The sequence below is a fragment of the Narcine bancroftii genome, chromosome 10 (genome assembly GCF_036971445.1).
Source record: "Narcine bancroftii isolate sNarBan1 chromosome 10, sNarBan1.hap1, whole genome shotgun sequence".
Lineage (NCBI taxonomy): Eukaryota > Metazoa > Chordata > Chondrichthyes > Torpediniformes > Narcinidae > Narcine > Narcine bancroftii.
In genome coordinates this window covers 107,069,055-107,087,337 of record NC_091478.1, presented here as the reverse complement: position 1 = coordinate 107,087,337, position 18,283 = coordinate 107,069,055, and the positions used below count along the sequence as shown (strand labels likewise).

Below are 18,283 nucleotides of genomic sequence, written 5' to 3'. Positions count from 1 at the left end.
GGGGGGGGGGAATCCATCTTCATCAGGTGAGCCACAAAAATTCAAAGACTGGGAGTTGGCAGTGGGGGGTCCTCATGAATCCTACAATTATGGGCTTTTCTTAAATTTTTCTTTTATTTTTTCATAAGAATTTTTTAAGTGTAATTGTTTTGTTTTACTTTCTGGTCCTTAAATCCTTAACTTGTCAGGAAGATATAGGGATACTGATCAATGTTACAGGAATATGGGACGAGGGCTAATTTATTGCTGCCTTTTGTTTAGGGTGACTGTCCATTTAATTTTGTCTTTCTATATAGTATTTTTGGATTCGACGGTGAAGCTTATATACAAATGGAGAACGTAGTGTGATTTTTATTATGGATTATTATAGATTTGAAAAATTATAAACAAAATATTCAAAATACACATTCAAGTTCAAGATGGTTGACAGTACTTTGTGTGTACACACCACTTGTTTTATAAATCCAAACTACATCAGTGGGTCATTAAACTACAGCCTGATTTTCAACCAGCAAGTCTGATAGAATGCAAAATATCAGGAATTTGATCCCTTACATTTACAGTAACTTATTAAAACAGAATGAACAAAAAGGTTGAGTGGTAAAGTAACCCTCTCTTCAGGATCATGAACCCACAACACTTGTCATGAAACAGCAAACCTAAATCTAATCGGTTTTGGTGAAATGACTGCTTTGGGCTTTTTATAAACTAGCCTGACAAAAAGGAGGACTTCAGGCAAAAGCAACTGGAGGAACAGCCGCTCACATTCCATTTGGATACCTTGCAGCCTTCCAGAATCAATTTCAAACTCCACAACTTCACACAACTCGCTTTCTCAGTCTGTTTCAGTACTGGCCAGTCCTGCTGTAAGTTGTCGATCTATAGTAATAGATTCAGTTGTTCTATCCCGATTAGCTGATTGCTTGGAACTGTTAGTGAAGTAATGTCACACATTCTGAGTCTCAGAGTTGGATGCAATGTTATTTATGTACTCTGACAATAAATTTAAACTTTGACAACCTAAAATGCTGGGCATTCTGAATCTTTTTGTTTTCCTTTGTCTAAATTTGTCCTCTATAATTACTCACACCTCCTTGCTGTTTTTTTTCCTCTAACATCCCCCATTAATTCATTGACCAGATGACCTCTAGAACTTATCCCCAGGGATATTCCCATTCTCCTATATAGCGATCCTCATCTCCGCTGCAACTTCAAACTCAGTTTTCATTTTTCAGACAAAGGATTTATGAATTGAAATATTAACTGTTTCTCTTTCTACTGATGCTACCCGATCTGCTGAGTGTTTCCAGCATTTTTGTTTCGGACTTCAAATTTCTAACATCTCAAGATTTTTGTGCAGATTTCCAGAAGCAACTCAATGTATTTCTCCACAAATCAACCACTCAGCTCTCAAAAAATCAAAGTTCCTAACATGCTAAATGTATAGCAATGGTTTTCAAACTGACCCCCTAAACTTATATTCCTCCTTATGTTATCACTATATTATATGTAATCTGTGATGAGTAAGGGATTGCTTAAGGTGGGATGTGAGTGGGAAGGGAAGGTTGAGAATCACTGCTCTAGACCCAATTGTTACTGAAATATTTTGCTTGATAAAACCTGTCATTGGCCCATTTCCATTGGAGTTATGAAACCGTGCACATAATGAGTCAATGTGGGACAATTAGTTTTCAATTTTTTTCTTTCCACTCACATACCACCTTAAGCAATCCCTTAGTGATTACTTAAAGTGGAGTGTGAGTTTAGGGGGGCAGTTTGAAAACCACTGGTGTAGAAGAATAAGAGATTCCTTGTCCCCTGTCAGAGAACAGCATTAGTCGTCACGTCCTACATTGACCTCTCCGTCCTACATTGACCTCTCCGTCCTACATTGACCTCTCCGTCCTACATTGACCTCTCCGTCCTACATTGACCTCTCCGTCCTACATTGACCTCTCCATCAGGATAATGTGCATTCATGGCAAATTTTAAACTGCACAAAAACTTTTTACACACATTGGCCAAATATTGATAATCCTCATAGAATGGCAATGTTAACATGAATAAACCAAATGATCTTATAAACTAATTCAGAAATACTAAGTTTTAAGAAACCAAAGCTGCAAAATTGTTTTGAATTTTCAATACTATTGAATAACAGTGCCTTATCAAAAGTTACATTTACAACTGCAGTATATATCAGATGACTGAACAAAGAGCTATTAAAAGAGTATTTCAAATTTGGTGACATGTTGATTGAGAACGTGCATTATCTAGGCAGTGTTGCGTTCCACACCTCAACATCTGCAGCAATAGGCAATGTTTGAACAAATGTATCAAAACATCAAATAAAAACTTGAATTCTTCAACCTAAAAAAACATGACATTAAAAATACACCAAAGTTCATGAAGTAAAGTTTAGCTGAAGATTAATTATCTGTAATAGAATTCATCCGTCTTAGCCAGGTAAAATACTTCATAGTAATTCAGCGAATCAAATGAGAAAGTTAATAATTTTGTTCAGCATCTGTAGAGCTTGGGAAAAAAAAGTATTTCTACATAGTTTAGATAGAGAGTCAAGAGTCTCACACCTTGGTTGATATATATAAAACAAAAGATAAATGGGAGAAGCATCTATCTATTCCTATATCTTTGGAGGAGTGGTCTAACATGTGTGTTGACAGTGTTATGAAGTTTATTAATGTAAGCTATTTTTTGCATCAGTTGTATTTAACCCCTGAAAAGTATGTTCATCAGACTTGTGTTTTCGGTGTGGAGAACAGACAGGTACTTTTTTTTTACATTCAGTATGGGAATGTACAAAAGTCAGACCTTTTTGGGAAAAAATTTTTGTTTTTGCGAGATTTATTTGAGATAGATCTATAAATTGACCCATGAGTATGTTTATTGGGTTATATGAATACACTAACGACAGGTTTGCGACTGGAAAAATCTCAAATTGCATTCATATGTCTAGGGTTGGCAGTAGCTAGAAAATGTACAGCTGTCACTTGGAAAAACGATGTTGAATTGAGTATGCAAAGGTGACAATGAAATCCATTCAAGTATTTACTTGAAAAGATGACCTACAATTTGTGGAATAATTATTCATTTTTTCTCCACCCCCTCACCTTAAACCTGTGTCCTCTTGTTACTGAACAAAAGAATCCATGTTCATTCTATCTATTCCTCTCATACCTCGAATAGATCACCATTCATCCTCTTGCGCTCCACTGAATAAAGCTCCAGCCTGATCATCCCCTCTACAACTCAGTTCCCGAAGTCCTGGCAACATCCTCGTAAATCTTCTCCGTGCCCTTTCCAGCTTGACAACATTGTTCCTACACCCAAAACTGAATACAATAGTCCAACATCTTGTACCCAACTTCGATACACAGTTGATGAAGGCCAATGTGCCAAAAACCTTTTTGACTACCGTATCTACCTATGATGCCATGTTCAAGGTACCATATACCTATATTCCGACATACCTTTGCTCCACAATAGCCATTCTCAATGGGGGCTGTACGGCTTCCCTGGGAACAACAGGGGTTGGGGGGAGGGCACTGTCTGAAATCATATTTTTTATTTAATCAGAGAAGTACAGAAAATAACTAAACTTAATTGCCATAGCCAAAAAAAGTGGAGAATAGCTGCTCTACAACACTTCCCATATCCCCATCATTCACTGTGTCAATTAGACCCATATTAGATCTCACACATTACATTTATAACCATTACATCATAGAAAGAGGCCAACTTGGCCCTTCTAGTCCTTCCTTACACCTAACCTCACTGACCTACACTCAACCCGATCTAATCATATAACAATTACAGCCAAGACCATCAACTATTCCTCTACCCACCTACCCAACCAATCACGATCCTGCTGCAATCTTTGGCAAGTGTCTTCCTATCTACAATAGTAGATACTTTAGCGTCATCTGCAAACTTGCTCATCATGCCAGGTACATTTTTATCTCAATCATTGATATATGGGCTAGAAAGGAGTTGTCATTTTTATCTTTCTGTATTGAACAGATACATCAATAAGCCATTGTAAGGTGCAATTAGTTATCACTTCAGATGAACACCCAAGATCAAGAATGCAAAAGCCCAAGGATAGCTGTCCTTATCAGAATCAAGTACTGACACATTACACTTTTCATGAGTGAATACAATGCAGAAATCCCAAATTAATCACCAGTCATCAAGCTGGGATAATTCTAAATTTAGGTGAATAGGGTTCATTGAAAAGATGCTGAATCCATATAGAATTTTGTTATGACATAGACTGCTCATTAGCAAAAATCAAAGGATAAACCTCTGCAATCTTAGGAGCAAGAGAGAGAATACTTCAAAGGACTTCAAAAATTCATTCTGGAACATCCAAAAGGAATTCCCCATATTTTAATCAATTACACTTGTCCATTCTCACATTAACTGATCTAAAGCAGCAAACCAGATATTTGACATTTAAGAATGTTGTAGAAAAAGAAAGCTGCTTGTATCGTTGGATAATAATGGTACAGTAGATCCTGGTCTAGAATTAGAATCTGCTTGGGTGAAGCAAACTGCAACATCAGGCAGAAACATTGGTGGGATTTATCCTATCAAAGAGTTGTTCTGATGTAGGACATAGAATAAATGCATATAACAGAGTATCATTGAATTTTAATCAACATATATACTGGGAAAGTGAAGTGCATGAATTCATAGAAGGTCGACGTTGAATATCCAAATCAGCATGTTGAGGGAGTGAATATGGAAAAGGCTAATTTAGATCAAGTGCCATGGAATGAGAAGTATTTAATTAAGGGGCCTCTGGGAAAACCACAGTGCAATAGAATTTACAGAAAATATTAAAAATCTAGTTCAATCTGAACCAAATGAAGTGAAGCACTAAAGTCAACAGACACTCTGATTGTAAAAGGGCTCAGGCCTGAAATGTTGGAAATAAATCTTTACCTGAATTCCTCTAGCATTTTTGTGCTTTTAGTTCAATCTGAACAAAATAAACTATTAAGTGTGAAAGGGTATGGAAGTAGATAGGCAATGGCTGGCCAATAAAGATGCAACATATGACTCCAATAAATTCCTTGAAGACACAAACTCACTTCAGGAACAAGTAGTCCAATTAGAAGAGAAATTAAAGAAAGTGCAAAGACCAAAGGAAATATTTGCAAACTAGAACTGAGAGATTCCCAAAAAAATGATAAAGGGAAATAAATTCTCAGAATAGACTAGAAGATAAAAAAAAAGTTCCAGTTTGAAAAGATATGGGGCCCATAACCGGCAGTTTTAGATGATTTGGGTGCTCTAGGGCCTGATCCGTCTTCCTTTGGAGGTCGCGACCTGATCCATCTTAGTATTTTTCTTGTAACCTTGACTAGAGGGTTAGTTTTAAGGATTTTTTTTAGATAAATGGATTTATGGATTTTAATTATGATTATCTTGGATAATATCTTTTTTTCTAGATTTTATTAAGGTCCAATGCAATTTGTTATAATAACATTTCACTGATTTATGCCCATAATCATTTTAATGGACAATCACATTTAATAATAAGGGATGGAATTTAAAATTTGTCCTATTGTGTGTGTTTAATTTTATGCAATGTATGTTATTATGTTTGTAGGATTACCTTTTCAAAACTTTCTCTGAATACCGGTGTGGACTCGAAAGGCCAACATGGCCTGTTTCTGCTCCGTAAATGGTTATATGGTTATTAATATCTTGTATATGGATTGTTCTGTTAAACTCAATAAAATATTTTAAAGAGCAAGAAGAGACTATAGATTGGATAAGAAGAAAAAAAATAATGAAGGCCGAAAGTTGAATACGTGACAACCGTAAAGCAAGGAAATCGTGACGGTCTTTATAGAAAATACATAACACCCCCCCCATAAAGTCTGGAGCCAAGGATCCAAACACAAAAGGAAACAAAGAAATTCATGCAAGCTAGTTGGACTGAAAAGCCATGAATTCAGGTACCCTGATGATAGACATCCCAGTTTCGAAAGAAATGTCGACTTAACATCTTCCACAATTCACCCAAAAGGGCGTGGCGTTGGGTGCAGTGGGGGTCACAAGGGGGGTGGCGTTGGGGTCACGGAGGGGGTGGCGTTGGGGTCACGGAGGGGGTGGCGTTGGGGTCACGGAGGGGGTGGCGTTGGGGTCACGGAGGGGTTGGCGTTGGGGTCACGGAGGGGGTGGCGTTGGGGTCACGGAGGGGGTGGCGTTGGGGTCACGGAGGGGTTGCCGTTGGGGTCACGGAGGGGGTGGCGTTGGGGTCACGGAGGGGGTGGCGTTGGGGTCACGGAGGGGGTGGCGTTGGGGTCACGGAGGGGGTGGCGTTGGGGTCACGGAGGGGGTGGCGTTGGGGTCACGGAGGGGGTGGCGTTGGGGTCACGGAGGGGGTGGCGTTGGGGGTCAGACAGGCTGGGGTTGGGGCTGGCGGCCACTGGGGGCGCTGTTGCTCGGAGTCGGGCCCGGCCCGCCCCCCAAACCCACCCCGCCTCCTCACCCGAGCCTCGGGGAGGGGCTGCTCGGCCAGGCCGCTGTGCAACCACCGCAGGACGTCGGCCCTCAGCTCCACGACGAACTTGACGCCGTCGTCCAGGCGGCAGATGCGGCCGATGAGGGGGGCGTAGCGGGGGGACAACGACTCCCTGAGCCGCTCCTCGGCCTGGAGCAGCGTCGCCAGCCCGCGGTCCTGGGCCTCGAGCAGCCGGCCACACAGCTCGCCCACCCGGCCGTGCTCCACGCCGTACTCGGCCGTCAGCTTGGCCAGGAGCAGCGGCCTCTGCTCGACGCTCAGCCCGCGGTAGAAGCGGACGAACTCCCGAGTCTGCTGCTCCAGCGAGGCCGCCGGCGCCGGCTTGTCCCGGGTCTCCCCAGGCGCCACGGTCCGCCGGAGAACCTCGTCCATGGCGCCGCCTCGGGCCGCGCTGCCGAACCGGGCCTCAAGGCTGGCAACCGCCCGCCTCCAGCGGCTCCACAGCGGCGGAACCCAACGCATCCCGTCCGCCGGGCCTGGCCGCGCACTGGCCCCGCCCCGCGCCCAGACTCCGCCCCGCGCCCAGACTCCGCCCCGCGCCCAGACTCCGCCCCGCGCCCAGACTCCGCCCCGCGCCCAGACTCCGCCCCGCGCCCAGACTCCGCCCCGCGCCCAGACTCCGCCCCGCGCCCAGACTCCGCCCCGCGCCCAGACTCCGCCCCGCGCCCAGACTCCGCCCCGCGCCCAGACTCCGCCCCGCGCCCAGACTCCGCCCCGCGCCCAGACTCCGCCCCGCGCCCAGACTCCGCCCCGCGCCCAGACTCCGCCCCGCGCCCAGACTCCGCCCCGCGCCCAGACTCCGCCCCGCGCCCAGACTCCGCCCCGCGCCCAGACTCCGCCCCGCGCCCAGACTCCGCCCCGCGCCCAGACTCCGCCCCGCGCCCAGACTCCGCCCCGCGCCCAGACTCCGCCCCGCGCCCAGACTCCGCCCCGCGCCTCCCCAGGCCCCGCCCCGCGCCTCCCCAGACTCCGCCCCGCGCCTCCCCAGACTCCGCCCCGCGCCACCCCAGACTCCGCCCCGCGCCACCCCAGGCCCCGCCCCGCGCGCCCAGCCCAGGCCCCGCCCCGCGCCACCCCAGACTCCGCCCCGCGCGCCCAGCCCAGGCCCCGCCCCGCGCCTCCCCAGGCCCCGCCCCGCGCCTCCCCAGGCCCCGCCCCGCGCCTCCCCAGGCCCCGCCCCGCGCCACCCCAGACTCCGCCCCGCGCCTCCCCAGACTCCGCCCCGCGCCACTCCAGACTCCGCCCCGCGCTTCCCCAGACTCCGCCCCGCGCCTCCCCAGACTCCGCCCCGCGCGCCCAGCCCAGGCCCCGCCCCGCGCCACCCCAGACTCCGCCCCGCGCCTCCCCAGACTCCGCCCCGCGCCACCCCAGACTCCGCCCCGCGCCACCCCAGGACCCGCCCCGCGCCACCCCAGACTCCGCCCCGCGCCTCCCCAGACTCCGCCCGCGCGCCCAGCCCAGGCCCCGCCCCGCGCCTCCCCAGTCCCCGCCCCGCGCCTCCCCAGGCCCCGCCCCGCGCGCCCAGCCCAGGCCCCGCCCCGCGCCACCCCAGACTCCGCCCCGCGCCTCCCCAGACTCCGCCCCGCGCGCCCAGCCCAGGCCCCGCCCCGCGCCACCCCAGACTCCGCCCCGCGCGCCCAGCCCAGGCCCCGCCCCGCGCCACACCAGACTCCGCCCCGCGCCTCCCCAGACTCCGCCCCGCGCCACCCCAGACTCCGCCCCGCGCCTCCCCAGACTCCGCCCCGCCCCGCGCCACACCAGACTCCGCCCCGCGCCACACCAGACTCCGCCCCGCGCCTCCCCAGACTCCGACCCGCGCCACCCCAGACTCCGCCCCGCGCCTCCCCAGACTCCGCCCCGCGCGCCCAGGCCCCGCCCCGCGCCTCCCCAGGCCCCGCCCCGCGCCACCCCAGACTCCGCCCCGCGCCTCCCCAGACTCCGCCCCGCGCGCCCAGCCCAGGCCCCGCCCCGCGCCACCCCAGACTCCGCCCCGCGCCTCCCCAGACTCCGCCCGCGCGCCCAGCCCAGGCCCCGCCCCGCGCCACACCAGACTCCGCCCCGCGCCTCCCCAGACTCCGCCCCGCGCGCCCAGGCCCCGCCCCGCGCCTCCCCAGGCCCCGCCCCGCGCCACCCCAGACTCCGCCCCGCGCCTCCCCAGACTCCGCCCCGCGCGCCCAGCCCAGGCCCCGCCCCGCGCCACACCAGACTCCGCCCCGCGCCTCCCCAGACTCCGCCCCGCGCCACCCCAGACTCCGCCCCGCGCCTCCCCAGACTCCGCCCCGCGCGCCCAGCCCAGGCCCCGCCCCGCGCCTCCCCAGACTCCGCCCCGCGCGCCCAGGCCCCGCCCCGCGCTTCCCCAGACTCCGCCCCGCGCCTCCCCAGACTCCGCCCCGCGCCACCCCAGACTCCGCCCCGCGCCACCCCAGACTCCGCCCCTCGCGCCCAGGCCCCGCCCCGCGCCTCCCCAGTCTCCTCCCCAGACTCCGCCCCGCGCCACCCCAGACTCCGCCCCGCGCGCCCAGGCCCCGCCCCGCGCTTCCCCAGACTCCGCCCCGCGCCTCCCCAGACTCCGCCCCGCGCCACCCCAGACTCCGCCCCGCGCCTCCCCAGACTCCGCCCCGCGCCACCCCAGACTCCGCCCCGCGCCTCCCCAGACTCCGCCCCGCGCCTCCCCAGACTCCGCCCAGCCCAGGCCCCGCCCCGCGTCACACCAGACTCCGCCCCGCGCCTCCCCAGACTCCGCCCCGCCCCGCGCCACACCAGACTCCGCCCCGCGCCACACCAGACTCCGCCCCGCGCCTCCCCAGACTCCGCCCCGCGCCACCCCAGACTCCGCCCCGCGCCACCCAGGCCCCGCCCCGCGCCACCCCAGACTCCGCCCCGCGCCTCCCCAGACTCCGCCCCGCGCCTCCCCAGACTCCGCCCCGCGCGCCCAGCCCAGGCCCCGCCCCGCGCCACACCAGACTCCGCCCCGCGCCTCCCCAGACTCCGCCCCGCGCCTCCCCAGACTCCGCCCCGCGCCACCCCAGACTCCGCCCCGCGCGCCCAGGCCCCGCCCCGCGCCACCCCAGACTCCGCCCCGCGCGCCCAGCCCAGGCCCCGCCCCGCGTCACACCAGACTCCGCCCCGCGCCTCCCCAGACTCCGCCCCGCGCCACCCCAGACTCCGCCCCGCGCCTCCCCAGACTCCGCCCCGCGCGCCCAGCCCAGGCCCCGCCCCGCGCCACACCAGACTCCGCCCCGCGCCTCCCCAGACTCCGCCCCGCGCCAACCCAGACTCCGCCCCGCGCGCCCAGGCCCCGCCCCGCGCCACCCCAGACTCCGCCCCGCGCCTCCCCAGACTCCGCCCCGCGCGCCCAGCCCAGGCCCCGCCCCGCGCCACCCCAGACTCCGCCCCGCGCGCCCAGCCCAGGCCCCGCCCCGCGCCACACCAGACTCCGCCCCGCGCCTCCCCAGACTCCGCCCCGCGCCACCCAGGCCCCGCCCCGCGCCACCCCAGACTCCGCCCCGCGCCACCCCAGACTCCGCCCCGCGCCTCCCCAGACTCCGCCCCGCGCCACCCCAGACTCCGCCCCGCGCCTCCCCAGACTCCGCCCGCGCGCCCAGCCCAGGCCCCGCCCCGCGCCACACCAGACTCCGCCCCGCGCCTCCCCAGACTCCGCCCCGCGCGCCCAGGCCCCGCCCCGCGCCTCCCCAGGCCCCGCCCCGCGCCACCCCAGACTCCGCCCCGCGCCTCCCCAGACTCCGCCCCGCGCGCCCAGCCCAGGCCCCGCCCCGCGCCACACCAGACTCCGCCCCGCGCCTCCCCAGACTCCGCCCCGCGCCACCCCAGACTCCGCCCCGCGCCTCCCCAGACTCCGCCCCGCGCGCCCAGCCCAGGCCCCGCCCCGCGCCTCCCCAGACTCCGCCCCGCGCGCCCAGGCCCCGCCCCGCGCTTCCCCAGACTCCGCCCCGCGCCTCCCCAGACTCCGCCCCGCGCCACCCCAGACTCCGCCCCGCGCCACCCCAGACTCCGCCCCTCGCGCCCAGGCCCCGCCCCGCGCCTCCCCAGTCTCCTCCCCAGACTCCGCCCCGCGCCACCCCAGACTCCGCCCCGCGCGCCCAGGCCCCGCCCCGCGCTTCCCCAGACTCCGCCCCGCGCCTCCCCAGACTCCGCCCCGCGCCACCCCAGACTCCGCCCCGCGCCTCCCCAGACTCCGCCCCGCGCCACCCCAGACTCCGCCCCGCGCCTCCCCAGACTCCGCCCCGCGCCTCCCCAGACTCCGCCCAGCCCAGGCCCCGCCCCGCGTCACACCAGACTCCGCCCCGCGCCTCCCCAGACTCCGCCCCGCCCCGCGCCACACCAGACTCCGCCCCGCGCCACACCAGACTCCGCCCCGCGCCTCCCCAGACTCCGCCCCGCGCCACCCCAGACTCCGCCCCGCGCCACCCAGGCCCCGCCCCGCGCCACCCCAGACTCCGCCCCGCGCCTCCCCAGACTCCGCCCCGCGCCTCCCCAGACTCCGCCCCGCGCGCCCAGCCCAGGCCCCGCCCCGCGCCACACCAGACTCCGCCCCGCGCCTCCCCAGACTCCGCCCCGCGCCTCCCCAGACTCCGCCCCGCGCCACCCCAGACTCCGCCCCGCGCGCCCAGGCCCCGCCCCGCGCCACCCCAGACTCCGCCCCGCGCGCCCAGCCCAGGCCCCGCCCCGCGTCACACCAGACTCCGCCCCGCGCCTCCCCAGACTCCGCCCCGCGCCACCCCAGACTCCGCCCCGCGCCTCCCCAGACTCCGCCCCGCGCGCCCAGCCCAGGCCCCGCCCCGCGCCACACCAGACTCCGCCCCGCGCCTCCCCAGACTCCGCCCCGCGCCAACCCAGACTCCGCCCCGCGCGCCCAGGCCCCGCCCCGCGCCACCCCAGACTCCGCCCCGCGCCTCCCCAGACTCCGCCCCGCGCGCCCAGCCCAGGCCCCGCCCCGCGCCACCCCAGACTCCGCCCCGCGCGCCCAGCCCAGGCCCCGCCCCGCGCCACACCAGACTCCGCCCCGCGCCTCCCCAGACTCCGCCCCGCGCCACCCAGGCCCCGCCCCGCGCCACCCCAGACTCCGCCCCGCGCCACCCCAGACTCCGCCCCGCGCCTCCCCAGACTCCGCCCCGCGCCACCCCAGACTCCGCCCCGCGCCACCCCAGACTCCGCCCCGCGCCTCCCCAGGCCCCGCCCCGCGCCTCCCCAGGCCCCGCCCCGCGCCACCCCAGACTCCGCCCCGCGCCTCCCCAGACTCCGCCCCGCGCCACCCCAGACTCCGCCCCGCGCGCCCAGCCCAGGCCCCGCCCCGCGCCACCCCAGACTCCGCCCCGCGCCTCCCCAGGCCCCGCCCCGCGCGCCCAGCCCAGGCCCCGCCCCGCGCCACCCCAGACTCCGCCCCGCGCCTCCCCAGACTCCGCCCCGCGCGCCCAGCCCATGCCCCGCCCCGCGCCACCCCAGACTCCGCCCCGCGCGCCCAGCCCAGGCCCCGCCCCGCGCCACACCAGACTCCGCCCCGCGCCTCCCCAGACTCCGCCCCGCGCCACCCCAGACTCCGCCCCGCGCGCCCAGCCCAGGCCCCGCCCCGCGCCACACCAGACTCCGCCCCGCGCCTCCCCAGACTCCGCCCCGCGCCTCCCCAGTCTCCGCCCCGCGCCACCCCAGACTCCGCCCCGCGCGCCCAGCCCAGGCCCCGCCCCGCGCCACCCCAGACTCCGCCCCGCGCCTCCCCAGGCCCCGCCCCGCGCGCCCAGCCCAGGCCCCGCCCCGCGCCACCCCAGACTCCGCCCCGCGCCTCCCCAGACTCCGCCCCGCGCGCCCAGCCCATGCCCCGCCCCGCGCCACCCCAGACTCCGCCCCGCGCGCCCAGCCCAGGCCCCGCCCCGCGCCACACCAGACTCCGCCCCGCGCCTCCCCAGACTCCGCCCCGCGCCACCCCAGACTCCGCCCCGCGCGCCCAGCCCAGGCCCCGCCCCGCGCCACACCAGACTCCGCCCCGCGCCTCCCCAGACTCCGCCCCGCGCCTCCCCAGACTCCGCCCCGCGCCACCCCAGACTCCGCCCCGCGCGCCCAGCCCAGGCCCCGCCCCGCGCCACACCAGACTCCGCCCCGCGCCACCCCAGACACCGCCCCTCGCGCCCAGGCCCCGCCCCGCGCCACCCCAGACTCCGCCCCGCCCAACCTGACAGCCCAGCCCCTTCCCTCTACCCACCCCTCCAACCCAGCCCTGACCCAGTTTCCGCCCCTACCCTCCCACTGGACCTTGCCCTTGCCCCTCCCTCTGCCCACCCACCTCCAGCACTGACCCACCTCCCCACAGCCCAGCTTCAATTCTCCCTCCAGCCTACCCCATGCAACGCACTTACCCCACCCCTTCCTCTGTCCAACTGTCTCCCTCCAACCCAGCCCTGAACCTCCCTCCAGCCCTGCCTTCTTTTCTCCCCACCTCTTTCCAATCCTGCCTGACCCTCCTCCATCCCTGATCCACACCCCAGCCCAACCTTTCTCTGCCCTCCTCCCTCCAACCCTGACCCACCTCTCTCCCTCCTGCTCATCTCCCTCCAACCCTCTTGCCCCTCTCATCAACCCTGCCCCTCTCTCTTCCCCTGCCTTCCTCGCTGCACTGCCCTTCCTCGACCTCTGCCCTCCTCTCTCTTACCCTTGCCTTCTGATCCACCGAACAAACGTGGCAATGGACATTTATAATTTACTCTCACCCCTCACTCTTTCTGTCTCTTTCCTTCAATTCCAGGAAATAAGTGTGTGGGCAGAAAGGTTTTGCTCTATAGTTCTCAAATCTGTAAGTGTCCTCATTTTGCTTCAAGACTTTAGGTGAATGTATGTCTCCTGCTAGGTTTTATTGAAGAAGGTATATATTGTTCATTATTTTCCATAAAATGTAAGCCAATTTTTGGACTAACCCTTGCAAGAACTGCTTTTGTTTTGTAATAGTTCATTTTGTTACTTTCAGGAATAATTTTAACTAGATTACTTAGCAAAATAGGCACCATCAGTATTTATCGTTTGGTTCATTATTATCTCTGCAAAACCCTTCTCAGTCCATGGGTTTGATTTGTTTGAATACATTTTCAAATGGAAGCATGAGGTTAAGCAGGCTGAAACAACTTTCAGAAACCATTCATAAAGAGAAGAATGATAACTTGAATTACTTCAAAACCCTTTGAGATAATTTTGAGAGAAGGCCAACACTCAAACAGATGTTACTGAAATATCACAGAAATTAGAAAAGGGCCTTCTCACATCATACAATATAAGTGAATTGATTCCTAAAGGTGGAAATTCTCATCACGTCAATGAATCACTTATTTTGCCTTTAGTGTCCATAATAATATCTCATGAACTTAAATGCCAAAGAAACTATTCATGCCATTCCTTTGAGTAATCCCACTGCTTCTACAAGAATTGATGAGGTGGCAAGGGACATTGAAAAACAATTAGTCATTTCATTACGAATCCAAGAAATTCTCTACAATTAGACGAATCCATTCTGCCAGAGCACAACACTCTTCATGGTTTATGCCAGATTCTGGAATGGAAATAAGCTGAAGGCAAAGATGTTGTTTGCGAGAAGGATTAAAATAGATGCAAAGGGACTGACGCTTTCAAAGAAGTTAAGAATTTCATAAAGTAGAACAGTATTCCATTCAAGAACATAGTGCAACCAAAGGTGCCACTTAAATAGTTGAACAATATCGAGATTCATGATTCTTTTATTGTCATGCAATAAGACCGATGTAATATTGCACAAAATTGCTGTTAATCAGATGTAAGAAATTGCCTGGGGCCTCTTACGGTGCGAGAAAGAGAAGCAAAAGAGAGTCCATTTAGAGTCAGAGTGTATGTGGATTTGCTTCAGCCCTCCTGCAGCATCTGAAGCTGCACAGACTTCATTCCAAACCATCGGCGACCCAAGTTCCAGATCCAAACCACTGACACAATCTGGATCACACACCTGATAATGTTATACTTGCAGTCTTTACATCAATCAGTGGCTAAAAATGTAGGGGACATTTAAATGTTTCACTTTCAATTGTCATAATGACTGTATAAAATCACATCCCCTCCAAGACTATCTATTCCGGCAGTGTGCGAAACTGCTGAATATCTCCAGATGCTGCTGCGGCCGCCTACCAAGGTGAGGTGACTGTCCAAAGGAAATTCTCTTCATTGTTGAAGACTTGGTGTCTTCTCATAACGAAATGGAGAAAAAGCTCGTTTATGTAAAGGCAGGCAGATTTTACCTAGGAAACTCTATTTATTGAACAAGACCTTACAGGGTAAACGCAATAATTTAATTGATAATAAGGAAGCTAAAATTTATTTCTTTAAAATGCTCGAAGTCTATTGGAGCAAAATCATACATCAAGAATTTTTACAACTCCCAAATCTGAACATGAATGCAAGAAGCACTGAAGGACAATGACATCACTGTTCGTGTGAAACAATGGAAGCAAATTCGCACAGATCTGCAGGAGAGATTTAATGACCTGTTAGACCTCAATATCCTGTATTGGATAATAGATCTATTTGAGGAAGAACCCACCAATGTTGACACAGAAATTCAAGAGAGGTTGAATTCAATCAATTTAAAAATAAATTTTGGGTTAAGAATGATCTGCCAAGTAAATTTCCAGAGCTATGGGAACAGGTCAAAATATTTTTCATTACTTTTCCTTCAACCTACTAAGTTAAATATGTCCAGGAACTTGCTCAGGAAGATCAAGCTCAAGGATCTCACTAATTTTTTTAATGTTATAAGAATAATTTTTTTTAAGTTCTTTTTATGAAGTTTCTACATTCTCCAGTTTATGCTCAAGGTTGCCGAAAGACTCATTGTGGTCAAAACATTGCACTCTGAGAATCTTTTAAAAAATTATTATGTAGGTTCATCTTTTCTCCTTTCAATAAGAACAATTTCATATTTGTCTGTTTGTTCCAGAATCACAGGCCACAGTTGTTGCGCTCAGACTAAAAGATTTGTTTTCTTTCCACCTCACGTAATATAATTTTTAAAAATGTTTTTTATGTAGTCAGTAGGACAGAAGAAACCAACTAAATTACCTCAACACGGGGAAGGGGACCTGATGCACTATCGATAACTCAAAAGACTAGAGTTACGGAACTATAGGCTTTTATTTCCAATAAACTTGAGGGTCATCCTGTACTGTGACCCAGGCTTTCTGTGGAGGGGTAATGGTGTTGGAGCCTTTATGCAGGGTCAAGAGGGGGGAGCCACAGGTACAGTCACAGAACAGGGCAGAGCCACATTGAGTGTACAACAGTTCACCGCAGTACCCTTAAACTTGGAGCAGAATCCTGTGGGAGCCAAAGCCCAAAAAACATTTGAAAATGGCTGCTTCAGGGAAATAAAGGCTCAGCCTATCGAACCTATCCTCACTGCTTGTATCTTCTAGTCTCTGCTGCACCCTGGTTAATCTCCTGGAAGTTGCTTTCCAAATCGTTGATATTCTTCTTACATATGGGTGACCAGAACTGCACACAGTATATCATGTGGTCTTAATTAACCTTGTACAGCTGTGTCATGAGGTCCCAACATTTCTACTCCATATTCTGTCCAATGAAGGCAAGCATGCCAAATCCCTTCTTTACCACTCTTCCTTTTGAGTCACTACTTTCATGGAATTCAATTCTGGCCACCTCATTACAGGAAGGATGTGGAAGCTATGGAGAGGGTCCAGAGGAGATTTACCAGGATGTTGCCTGGATTAAAAAATATGGCTTATGAGGCAAGGTGAGCAGAGCTAAGGGTTAAGCCTAACAGCATGGACATTGATTTTTTTTTCAAATTTTAGGTAATCCCACCCCCATCTGATGTCACTGTTTCCATCTCTACTCATTGTACTTTTCATTCCCTCTCTTATTTTTCTTCCACGCCCTCGTCATCAAGTTATCTCCTTCTACCTGCCTCTCCATTGTCTCTCCACCTCTGTCCTATACCCTTCTCACCTCTGTGTCTCTACCCAGCCTTCTGTTCCCTATTTCAGGCCTAAAATATTGGCTGAGCATTTTTGGCCATGGATACTGCCTGACCTGCCGAGTTCCTCCTGCAATTCTTTGTCTGCTCAGGATTCCTGTGCCTGCACCTTTTGTGGTTTTCACGCTTTGCAAAATAAAGCAAGAGCTCCAAGTTTATCCACAAAGTGCCCTGATGAATCCATCCTTTTGCTGATGAGATTAACTTCTAAAAAGATCCTTTGCTAAATTGTACACTTCCTAGGACGAGCAGGTAGAAATCACACACAGCAATCATTTATTTTACCAATGATTTCACATCAACTGCAGAGATGAATTTATTTACTTTCCTGCAGCATCACACACTTCTTAAGATTTAAAAGTCTCTTCTAAACTGTGACTGATTTTGCGCATTTTCAACTGACTGCAAAAATTGGGCCAGAGTCAGGCTGTGGAAGGAGAGTGTGGACAATTCTTAAACGTCAAACAAAGATAAGTTAAATAAAGAAGCAATTAAAATTCTTCATTATATACCTCATGTCATATTAATCTGAGGCTGCAGCTGAGCAGAATTTGATTGTTTAAATGAAAATTTAGAAAAACCACAGATATTAGAAACCTGAAACAAAGCCAAACAACATATTTGAAGCAGGGTCAGATCAGGCAGCATGTGTGGGAAGAGTTAAGACTTTCCATCGAATTGGGAAAGAGAAAAACAAGGTAATTTTCTGTTGCAGAGAAGGTGGGGAGAAATGGATGAAACAAGAAATACTTCTCATGAGGTGAAACTTTACCTCTGTTATTTCTTGCTTGTAGCGAGGTTGTATGATATGAAGAGAGAGTAAAATAAAACAGTCAAAACCCCAGATGGTACATGATTAGGAAAGGTTTAGAAGGACATGAAAGCAGGATTAGTTTAGGTAGACAATTTAGAGTCACACAGTCATAGGATCCTAGAAATTTACAGCATTGAAACAGACCCTCCAGCCCATTTTAATGACATCTTTCATATGACTTGGAAACCAGGCCTGTTCACAATATTCCAATTGTGATCTCACCAATGATGTACAGCTGTGATGTAAATGACTTTCTCTGTTGTCTCAAGAGCTCTAGGTCACTGGCACCTGACTCCCCTTCCTGTTAGCAGCTAGAACATATGCTTATGCACCAGATTTTCCAATAAATCATTCATCCTTTAGTCTTCCAGGGCCTTTATGCTAAATACGTTTTGCAGAGAGTCACGAGGAAGCTTTCTCAGAGATTTCCATTCTTTTTAAGGGCAGACCACCGCTTGGTTTAGTGTCCTACTCAGACATCAGATGGGTCCAGGGAGACAATTAGTTGAGTTTCCATTTGGTCATATGCACCCCAGTGATAAAGCAAATAGTCACACACATCTTCGGGAGTGCTTAGCTGGTTACAGATAAAGCTTCTGTATAGGTATTGATAAACTGTGTCACTACATGTTCCATGATAGTAAGACATATCAAGGAATATGAGATACAGAAACAGAATTATACCATTTAATTGCTTAGGCACATTTCACACAAATCAACCTTCACTCCATTATCTGCATCTGTTCTTCCTGCTGTCTCCAGAGAGTTGGCAATATATTAAAGGGCCCATCCCACCCCGGTGATACTCGCTGTCACCATTTCTGCTCAGAAGGATACTTGACCATGAAAATACAAACCAAATTCACGGATAGTTTCTTCTTTGCTGTTATCA

At 54.6% G+C, this 18,283-nt stretch overlaps 3 protein-coding genes and 1 long non-coding RNA gene across 5 annotated transcripts in view; 1 reads left to right on the top strand and 3 right to left on the bottom strand.

Moving 5' to 3' along the window:
• The window catches only part of mlycd (malonyl-CoA decarboxylase), a 36,404-nt gene extending 29,340 nt beyond the window's left edge, over nucleotides 1-7,064 (bottom strand). For both annotated transcript variants that reach the window (XM_069902198.1, XM_069902199.1), the window contains exon 1: nucleotides 6,527-7,064. In XM_069902198.1, coding sequence (XP_069758299.1) covers nucleotides 6,527-7,021 — 495 coding nt within the window. In that variant the 5' untranslated portion in view covers nucleotides 7,022-7,064. The remainder of the gene's footprint in view (nucleotides 1-6,526) is intronic.
• Nucleotides 7,065-9,668: 2,604 nt separating this feature from the next.
• LOC138743857 (uncharacterized) lies at nucleotides 9,669-12,000 on the bottom strand. Its single transcript, XM_069899457.1, has 4 exons — nucleotides 11,789-12,000; nucleotides 11,016-11,640; nucleotides 10,104-10,676; nucleotides 9,669-10,058 (listed from the first exon to the last, which is right to left on the bottom strand). The coding sequence occupies exons 1-4, from the start codon at nucleotides 11,998-12,000 to the stop codon at nucleotides 9,669-9,671; spliced, it is 1,800 nt and encodes a 599-aa protein (XP_069755558.1).
• LOC138743856 (uncharacterized) lies at nucleotides 11,999-12,747 on the top strand. The gene is made up of 2 exons (XM_069899456.1): nucleotides 11,999-12,251; nucleotides 12,296-12,747. Exons 1-2 carry the CDS (start codon nucleotides 11,999-12,001, stop codon nucleotides 12,745-12,747), a joined length of 705 nt encoding a protein of 234 aa, XP_069755557.1.
• A 4,120-nt stretch (nucleotides 12,748-16,867) lies between these two features.
• Nucleotides 16,868-18,005, bottom strand: LOC138744048 (uncharacterized). The gene is made up of 3 exons (XR_011345231.1): nucleotides 17,350-18,005; nucleotides 17,090-17,174; nucleotides 16,868-17,004 (listed from the first exon to the last, which is right to left on the bottom strand). It is a non-coding gene; the product is annotated as an uncharacterized lncRNA (long non-coding RNA).
• Between the last annotated feature and the right edge of the window lie 278 nt (nucleotides 18,006-18,283).